This window comes from Carlito syrichta, unplaced genomic scaffold (genome assembly GCF_000164805.1).
Source record: "Carlito syrichta isolate Samal-C Ts95f unplaced genomic scaffold, Tarsius_syrichta-2.0.1 Scaffold314146, whole genome shotgun sequence".
Lineage (NCBI taxonomy): Eukaryota > Metazoa > Chordata > Mammalia > Primates > Tarsiidae > Carlito > Carlito syrichta.
This window is the reverse complement of record NW_007258242.1, coordinates 388,864-398,613: the sequence shown is the minus strand read 5'-3', so window position 1 is coordinate 398,613 and position 9,750 is coordinate 388,864. Positions and strand designations below refer to the sequence as shown.

The window sequence follows — 9,750 nt, the reverse complement described above, 5'->3', positions numbered from 1 at the left end:
GGAAGGCTGAGGCGGAAGGATCGCCGGAGCCCAGCAGGCCAAGGCTGCGGTGGCCGAGAGCGGCCACTGCACTCCAGTCTGGGCGACAGAGTGAGACTCCAACTCAAAAAAAAAGAACAAAAGTATGTGTATTCATAAATGAACAGACTTGTCCTGCATGCTATTTAAACTCTTAAGTATAGAATACATGCTATGCCCTACATAATAAGTATCTCTACAGAATAAGAGAGATCCAGGGCCTCTTACATTTACCTTCATTCCCAATTTGCAATTTAAACTCAGTGTTACATCATTTTCATTTTCATTCATTTTCACTGAGGTTGACCACTGATAATGTTGGAAAAACACAGGAGAGAACAGGACACATCCATATGCTGATTGACAAGAATTCACAGATCTTAGAGCAAGCTAGAAAAATAACATAAAAGCTATTTAGGAGAAAATCATCTTTCTTTAACTGATACTTTCATTCAAAAAACTCCATTATGTTTAACATCACAGTTAAATAAGATCATGGGGTGTTAACTATGCCCTATACAGTGTGCACAGGATTTGCATATGTATACACATATGTGTACATGTATGTATTGAATACATACATGTATGAAATCCAAAATCTTGCATGTTGAAAATGTAGAAAAGTAAATGCCTATGGGGGCCTTAACTTCAATGTGTAAGATGACAGAAGGCAATATAAAAGGGATTTATGGCATATTGGCAGTCTCACACCTTGTCTAAGGGGAGAAGCCATTACTCAGTTTCAGCCAACTACTGCCATAGGCAATGCAGGCTCAGAATTGTCAGATCTTCTGAATTTACAAGAGAAGGAGGAAGAACTGGAATCTCTCCACGTTTAAATGTTAGAAATTATTCTAATTTTTTGACTATATATATTTTTAATTATTTCAAATTTTAAAAAAGCAATGCAGGCAGACAAAACATTTCTCCAGGCCATATCTAGTCTCTGGACCACCAGTTTGTGACTTCTGGTTTAACTCAATTAAGTTTGTCTGCATGATTTTCTATGTTCTATGCTCTAAATGTAGTCAGTTATGTAAAATAAACAGTGAAAGGAATAATTGCAATTTCTGAAATTCCTAGTTAACACTCAAACTGGATTGGGATATTTAAACATCCTCTCTTGTCTTAAGTACATGGTTTATTACTTAATTTTTTACTTACACCTTTTCCAGATGGGTCTAGCCACAGCTCGTCACTAATTCGTGATAGAGCTTGAATTGCCTTCCCAAACACTACGGAGAAAAAGAAAGGTGCTGCTTACGTTCTTTCCCTCTAACAATAAAAAAATCAAGTGACTTCTTCCTCATCCAAAGGACTCAAGATAAATCCATAAAAAACAGTGTTTTATAGACTAATGCTACATCACTCTAATAAATGCAGCGTAATACCCTCAGCAAAATGCAAGGCATATAGTAAGAGCTCAGTAAATTTGCAGAGTGTGTGAAATGAAGAAATTCAACACAATTCTTTCTTCTTTTTTTTTTTTTGAGTTAGAGTCTCACTCTGTCGCCCAGACTGGAGTGCAGTGGCCACTCCCGGCCACCACAGCCTCGACCTGCTGGGCTCCGGCGATTCTTCTGCCTCAGCCTTCCAAGTAGCTGGAATTACAGGCATGTGCTACCACGCCCGGCTGATTTTTTGATTTATTGTAGAGATGAGGTCTCACCAAGTTGCCCAGGCAGGTCTCGAACCCACAGGCTCAGGCAATTCACTCACCTCAGCCTCCCAAGGCACGGGATTACAGGCTGAGCCACCGAGCCCGGCTAATTTTTTCTTCTATATACTTGCAGTGTTGCAAGGACCTACTGTTGCAAGCCAATTTCCATATATATATATTTTTTGAGTTAGGGTCTCACTCTGTCACCCAGGCTGTAGTGCAGTGTTCATGATCATGGCCCACTGCAGACTCGACCTCCCAGGCTCAGGCAATCCTTCCTCCTCAGCCTCCCAAGTAGCTGGAACTACAAGTGTACATCACCATGCCTGGCTAATTTTTTTTTTTTGTAGAGACAAGGTCTCACTATATTGTCCAGGCTAGTCTCAAACTCCTGGGCCCAAGAGATCCTCTTGCTTTGGCCTCCCAAAATGCTGGGATTACAGGCATGAGCCACCACAGCCAACCATATGAATATATTTTAAAACTTGATTTAAATAAATATATTTGCCCCTCCCAAATTATGAAAACAGTGCATGGAGAGGACAATTTGAAGTGTTTTTAAAGCTTCACAGATGGCCAAGTCAAAATGTGTGAGACATTAATGAGAGATAAATTAGGGGTACTCAGGATGCATCTCTGACGTTTGAGGGTAACATGGAAGATGCTAGACTTTCTCACCACAAACAGATGTCTTGGCAGAAAGAGATGCTAGGGTTGGACAAAGTATTGGTCTGATCCAGTATGACACTGTTAATATTCTTATACATGAAATTAATAAGTAAAAACCACAGTGAAAAGATTATGGTATGCTATGTGGCAATGCAAACAGGTGGCCATATCAATCCACGGAAAAGCATAAAAAAGGAAAAAAAAATTCCAGAACATAAAATCAGATTACAATGCTTAAGAATCACATGGACACTGGGAAAGATAGGATGACCAAAAAAAGAGGCCTTTGTTCCTTTTTACCACTGTGATGCAGCTCTGTTGTTCATCCAGTGGCTATATATTGAGCACCTACTATGTTGGAAGTACAACCCAAGGCACTGGGGCCACAGCAATGAACGAGACAGGTACAGCTCCTGCCCACAGCGTGCTCACAGTCTAGAAGGGAAAATAAATCCAACAATCAAGCATATAATTGGTTATTGACAGCTGAGGTGAACGCTGCAAAAGAGAACTTCCTCGTCTCGGAGAACATGCAACAGTGGGGGCCTTACATCCCTGTCCTGCTCATCAACACAGTCCCAAGGTTGTTCTCAACACACCAGAAGCCACAACATGAGATCTCTCTCTGTGATCATCTTCAGGTTGCATTCTGCAGGAACCCATGGCTCTTCTAAACATTTTCTGGAGTAACTTCCATTTTTAAAGTGCTGTTTTATTTTAGGAGGCTGAGGCAGGAGGATTGCTTGGGGCCAGGAGTTCAAGACCAGCCTGGTCAACAGAGCAAGACCCTGTCTCTCTTTATTACAATTAATTTAAAACAAAAAAAATACAAAGTGCCATTTAAAAGACAGCCCGCGCACCATCCCATCTATTACTGAGTTCTTGATATGCATTTGATTGCTGTTATTATTCCTATTTTGCAGATGAGGAAACCGAGCCCCCAAATGATTCAGTGACTTGTCGGAATCACACAAAGGGTAGAATCTGGAATAAAAACCGGGTTTGTGCTTTTCTCTTGGCCCAAAAGTACTTTGTCCCAGCACTATTTCTTCCTCCCAGCTCCTCCCCACGCCGTCCCCCTCATCTCCTGCTTGAGGCCCGACAGCACAACTTCATGTCCTGGACGCCACCGATATTCAATATTATGCATCAATTAAAGGACAAGAGCCTTCATCCTCCCCTCGGAAGCTACGGGGACCCTGGGTGGGGGGCGGCCGTGGCCAGGGCTCGTGTCCTCCGTCCTCGTGCATAAGAACAGGACGACGGCGAAGACGTCCAGGAAACTCTGGCTCTCTCTCGTCTACACGGGAAGGCAAGAAAGGCGGCTCCACCTTTCACCTGACCGCCGCTCATCGCGCACTTCAGCATGGCCACGGCCCTAAAAGGCAGGATCCGGACTCGCCTCAGTTCGACGGCCCAGGTTCCCGGATGTTGCCCGCGCTTTTCGAAGCTTCGCGACCTCCTCTCTCCACCCTATCGCCTCGCCTCCACGCATTCCCAAAGCGCGGGTTCGCTTTACGGCGGGGAAGGGCCTGTGCGGGCCCCCGTAGGGCAGTTCTCTGCCGACCTCGTTTCCCATTGGCTGTGGGCGAGATGGGCGGGTCCTCGAGGAGCCTGAGGAAGAGGGCGGCCGCGGTCGTGGTGACGGAGCGGAGCCCGGTGACAGGATGGTGAGGGCTGCAGCTGCGGCGACCGAGGCCTGGCTCTCGGCCCGGGTGCAGCGTCGTTGGGAACCGCGGAGAGTCCCGGGCGAGGGAGGCGGCGACCCCGCAGGGCTTGGCGGGCGCAGCCCGGGCGCCGGCCGGGGGAAGGCCCAGGGGGAGGGCTGGGGAGGAAGGGAGCGGCCACCTCTGGGTGCGGCCGGCCTGGGCCTCGCACCCCGGCCCCGGGGGCTAGAGGACGGCTGCGGGGCGGGGGAGGGCCCCTGCCAGCTGCTCCTCCTGTCATGGGACCTGCACGCCCGAGCTCCGGAAGGCCTTTGGTCCTGTGCCTCGAGCTTCCCCGCGAGACGGGCACGGTCCCTCTCGGTTTCCAGACGTTTCCCTGCTCCTTTTCCACAAAAAGCACCTCCCTCTGGCTGGGGTGTACCGGCGACCACCCCCCGGTGGCGAGAGCTGGTCTCTCAGATGCAAAACGCGAAGCCGCGAGCAGGATTCCGGGCCCGCTCTCGAGGCAATGGGGATAGAAAGTGTCCCCTGCGCCTCTAAAATAACATGCAGCTGCCGTTGAAATGTGCAAGCGTGCTCTCGGAGGGCAGGACTTGACGCTTAAAATTGCTGCAGCTGTTTGTTTCTTCGGGGGCCTGCGACTCCCATTGATCGGTGAACTCCTCGAAAGCATTTGGAAGATTGTTGTGACTCTGTGCGATTTTCTAGGGCGGGGGCCGGCGTGGGCGCCAAGGGCGAGTTTGGGAGCTTTGCTTCATTCGTTCATCAGACTTCTCCAGTCTCCCCCAGCCAGCTTCAAGCCCTCACCCCCTCACCCCCCCAACCCCAATAAATCGCTACCTCCGAGACCTTCTTACATACAAACCGGGGGACTGCCCATGGAGAGGCCTCACCCGTAATCAGATTTTCAGAGGCGCTCTTGACGCTGAAACGTCAGCTCTTCCGAAAGAAGCTGGGATTCGTGTTGATGGAGCTTAGCTGTAAAGGGACTTCCCTCTCCGATGGGCATCCATTGCATGTTTAAGATGATTCCTATTCCACGACAGCCTTTTAAAGAGGTGGCTTATAGACCTGGCAGCCAAAGATTTATGGCGTATGCTTCCTTTACAGGCCTTCATTCCACTTTTGATTTTTGTTTCTAAACAGACTCCAGGTTACAGTAATTTTGAGGCACCCTTCCATGGGAGAAAACATAATTACTTGCCATGATTCCGTAGTCATGTTTCTGAAGTTGTTTTGAGAGGTGCACACTTTTTTTAGGGTACTTGTCCTGGAACATCACTTTTCATATGAAGTAGAATTGGGCAAACGTTAGCATTAGCCAATTATTTTAAGATTAAAAAAACATTTTATTTGGCAAAGAAGACAGGCGTCCTACATTCAGTATAGTGTCCAGAGTCTATGGGCAGCAAATTCGGGTGTGGGGAAGGTCCAATTTTAACTGGATGAATGGCTTTATCTTTGTTTTCATTATTGTTAGTTGGTGTTCATCACTAGACTTAAAAAAATGATCTACCTCTATAAAAAAATGACCTAACTGAAGCATAATTTTCTAGCTACTAGAATTTAGAATGTAAGAGAATTAAAATTAATGTACTTGAGGAATAATTAGACCCTAACCATCCAGAAGATGTTAACTTTTAAGCTATTGCTGATGAATTTTCCAAGTTGTCTTATAGGAATCTAAATTCACAATTTTATTTTATAAAAGCTCATAAAAAATTTTATACAAAATGGAAAACAAAAATGATGAAAGTCAATGTGGAGAGCAAGGTTAGGAAAAGTAGGAAAAAATTGGCATAGCAGATTTTAAAAATAGCGTGTGTTTATGTCTTGTTTAAAAAGACAGCAAATGTTTCTTTTAGTATTGTTTTGGGCACAGCTGATTTTTAACATTTTCTTCCATAACACTCAGAAATCATTAACAATTGCTCATTTGGTGTGGGTTTTTTTGTTGTTCCTTTTTTTTAATTATTAGTTTATTTCTTTTCGTTGCTTTCTTTTAACATTGGTCATGTTTCACCGTTTTTTTTCATTCCCCTGTCTGCAATCAACTTCTTCATTCCACTAAGGCTGGGCACAGAGTAAGTTTCTTCTCTTAGCTCCTACTAACAATTGTGGTTGGGTGGCTGATTACTGACTGGGTTTCTAACTCTTTTAAGAAGTTACCAAATTCCCATGCTTTGATTAGGTTGGTTCTTTATTTGAATTAATAAGACTGCCATTTTCGGGATCTTTTGCTTTCCTAAAGGACTCTTTAATCTACGTCTAACCTGATTTGTCAAAATGTGGAATTTGGGCAAGGACACTCCTCAAAGTATGATGTGTTATGACACTATTTTCCCTATAACTTTGTCACCAGCAGGAAACCAGAGGATCCTGTCCTAGTAAAGATTCTTTCTAATTTTAAGTCATTTCGCTGTAGTCATTCATGCAGTCATATCTTTATACTGCTAATAGTCTTGAGTACACTTGGGGATAATCTAGTACTTTATAGAATTAGCTCATCATTTGTTATGAACTACCATGTTTTACTGATGTTCCTTCTGGTCGCATTCAGAATGAACAGCTCATTCATTATTAATCCCAACACTTTTATGAGATTGGGGTTCTTCTTTTTTTAAACATAGAAATCCATTTTTTACCTTTTTCTCAAATGCCAGCTTCCCACATAGACTTTGTAGCTTAATCCATATCTGAAGGAATCCTCCTCTAAAATAAAGATTATTCCAGAAGTGGGGGTAAAAAATAAAGATTGTTCTATATCCAGGTACTTTATACTGATTACCAGTGAGAATAGAAACTTCATAGTGGTTTTTAATTTTACGGATGTTTTGTTCACAAAAATCTGCATTGAAACAATTAATATAGGTCCTTGAACACATACTAGCTGAAACTAGTGTTTATAAAGAAGAAACTTATTAAATAGTTTCTTGTAAAGTGTGCTAATTTTGTAACCTTGTGTTACTTCATTTACTCTGTGTCCTGATAACAGTTCCTTTTCTTTGCAGTCATTTTAATTTTTGTTACAAGATGAATCGATCTTGTTTTAGTAATCATTTTAATTTCGCATTTTGTTTTTTAATTTACAAAGTCTGTAGTGGCAAAATATTTTGTTTTATTGTATTTGACATTTAATGTTTTCTTTTATAATATTAAATAATAGAAATGCCTTTAAAAGCAGTTAAAGGGCATGTACATTTATGGGTGGGATATCTGTAAGGGAAAACTTTCTGTAGAGAATGGAGGTGTGTACTACTCAACATGAGGAAATTTGATTCTGTGGTCCTTTGGAGGATAGATATTTTGAATGATCTTTCAACACTATTCTGTTAAATAGCTAAATTAATGTTGTTTGTCAAATTTTGAAATTTTAAAATTAAAATTTAACAGCATTGGGCTTTATATTCTTTTATATTTAAGAGCAAATTTTATATTTGTCATCTAAGACTGTGTTGCAACTCTAAACCACCTCATGTTAAATTTATACTTATTTCACTGATCTGTCTTTTTTGTTTTAATGCTGTAATGTACATGCAAGATTGTGAAAATGTTATTTTTTACATTTGGGAACTATACTGAGGATACATAGCCAATTTAATCCAGACAATAAAAATATGGCAGTGAGGATTTCTAATAATGAAGTGGGTGAAGATATCAAAGATTATAGTTCAAAAGCATGTTTACCCATTAAAACTCTTAAACATAAACTGGGTTTTTTTGTTTTTGTTTTTTTTTGTTTCATAGGCTATTTTTGTACCTCTGTAATGTATAGCTAATAATTTGAAGTAACAGAAATGGTAAATTTTGGCTACCAAACCTCCAAATAGTTGTCAGCTTAGTAAGCATAAATTATAGAATTAACTTTTTTTCTCTATTATTACATTTTTTAACAATCCCCTTTAATGTTTCTGGCATTGTGGCACATGCCTGTAGTTCCAGCTACTTGAAAGACTGAGGAGGAAGGATTGCCTGAGCTCAATAGGTCAAGGCTGCAGCAACCGTGAGTGTGCCACTGCACTCCAGCCTGAGTAACAGACTGAAACTCTAACTCAAAAAAAAAAAAAAAAGATTCTGGAGTTAATATGTAGGTTTCATATTACAACTACAGAAATAGGAATTAACATATCAGTGTTTTAAAATACCAAATTCCACAGGGCCCCGTTGTATACTTTTCATTTTGTGAGTTTTAAAATGCAGTGTAACTTATAGATCTCTGAATTATTCCCTTTAAAATCCTTGATTTTATTCTTGGTAAATAGAATGATTACTTGTATTGTGTATGCACAATTTTTGACCAAAATAAAGTAAGATTGGTTTAGAACAGAGTACATTACCATATGTGTGTTTGTTTCAATTGCCATTATAGGAACATTATGAATAATTTCTGCTCTGTGGGGTTCTGGATCTCTGATGAGTTTAGTTTAAAAGGGGAGTTGTGGGAGAGTATTTTGTTTTGACATCTTGTTTAACATTATGCTTTCTCTCACTTTCAAACTTTAAAGTTGGTGTTGGTATTAGGAGATCTGCACATCCCACACCGGTGCAACAGTTTGCCAGCTAAATTCAAAAAACTCCTGGTGCCAGGAAAGATTCAGCACATTCTTTGCACAGGAAACCTTTGCACCAAAGAGAGTTATGACTATCTCAAGACTCTGGCTGGTGATGTTCATATTGTGAGAGGAGACTTTGATGAGGTGACGTATTTCGCTTTCCTTTGTCAAATGTTTCCCTTTCTTGATTCTTACTTCTATAAGCCTTATCTTTAGAAGTAAGGTTTTTTTTTCAAATATAAATTATTACACATGACTTTCCCTTATTGTTTGAAAATCACTTGTTTAGACTACTTAGTAAGCATAGCAAATACTTGTTCTGACAAAATAAATTGATTTTGAGTAAAAGTGGATTTGTTGCTCCTTTTTATAGTGTTGTCATTTAGTACATAAGGTTTTTTATGACCTTACCACCGCTACCTCTACTACCCTGTTCCAAGTCACTCACTTTCTTGTATTCCAGCTTCCTAATTCTACCCTTCCTCCTTCCACAATTTGTTCTCCAGGTGGCAACCAGAATGATCCTTTTTTTTTTTTAGTCAGTCTCACTCTGTCACCCAGGCTGGAGTGCAGTGGCACGCTCACGGCCACCACAGCCTCAACCTGTTGGGCTCAGGCAATCCTTCCGCCTCAGTCTTCCAAGTACCTGGAATTACAGGTACGCGCCACCACACCTGGCTAATTTTTTTTTATTGTTGTAGAGACGAGGTCTTGCCAAGTTGCCTGGACTGGTCTCGAACCCCTGGGCTCAGGTAATCCTCTTGCCTTTGCCTCCCAAAGTGCTGGGATTACAGATGTGAGCCACCATGTCTGGCTGGAGTGATTCTTTTTCAGTGAAGTAAGATCACATCACTACTGACACCTCCTTGCTGGCAACTCTTTCTCAAGGGTTGGCTTTATCGAGCATGTGGGAGTTTTGGAGTGTAGAACTGCTGTATATCTTGAGTGTGGTGGTGCTTACACAGCTGTGTGCATTTGTCAAAACCCACTGAATTGTACACAGAATTTTACTGTGTGTAAATTATGCCTCAATAAACCTGACTTTAAAGGGAGAAAAAGGGCTGGGTGTGGTGGCTCAAGCCTATAATTCCAGCACTTTTTTTTTTTTTTTTTTTGAGTTGGAGTATCAGACTGGAGTGCAGTGGCTGCTCCCGGCCACCGGATCCTCCACCTGCTGGGCTCC

At 41.9% G+C, this 9,750-nt stretch overlaps 2 protein-coding genes across 5 annotated transcripts in view; one reads left to right on the top strand and one right to left on the bottom strand.

Moving 5' to 3' along the window:
• Positions 1–3,715, bottom strand: part of RAD9B (RAD9 checkpoint clamp component B) — a 47,302-nt gene extending 43,587 nt beyond the window's left edge. Inside the window, exons 1-3 of the mRNA XM_008071178.2 lie at positions 3,679–3,715; positions 1,183–1,253; positions 253–408 (exon numbers count right to left, since the gene is read on the bottom strand). Coding sequence (XP_008069369.1) covers positions 253–408; positions 1,183–1,253; positions 3,679–3,715 — 264 coding nt within the window. The remainder of the gene's footprint in view (positions 1–252; positions 409–1,182; positions 1,254–3,678) is intronic.
• Positions 3,716–3,859: 144 nt separating this feature from the next.
• VPS29 (VPS29, retromer complex component) overlaps positions 3,860–9,750 on the top strand; it is an 8,059-nt gene continuing 2,168 nt past the window's right edge. For 2 of the 4 annotated variants that reach the window (XM_021719113.1, XM_008071177.1), the window contains exons 1-2: positions 3,931–4,017; positions 8,520–8,711. In XM_021719113.1, coding sequence (XP_021574788.1) covers positions 4,015–4,017; positions 8,520–8,711 — 195 coding nt within the window. In that variant the 5' untranslated portion in view covers positions 3,931–4,014. Of the gene's footprint in view, positions 4,018–4,577; positions 4,661–6,082; positions 6,099–8,519; positions 8,712–9,750 lie in introns of those variants that run through there. The other 2 variants (XM_008071176.1, XM_021719112.1) reach the window with 2 other exon arrangements.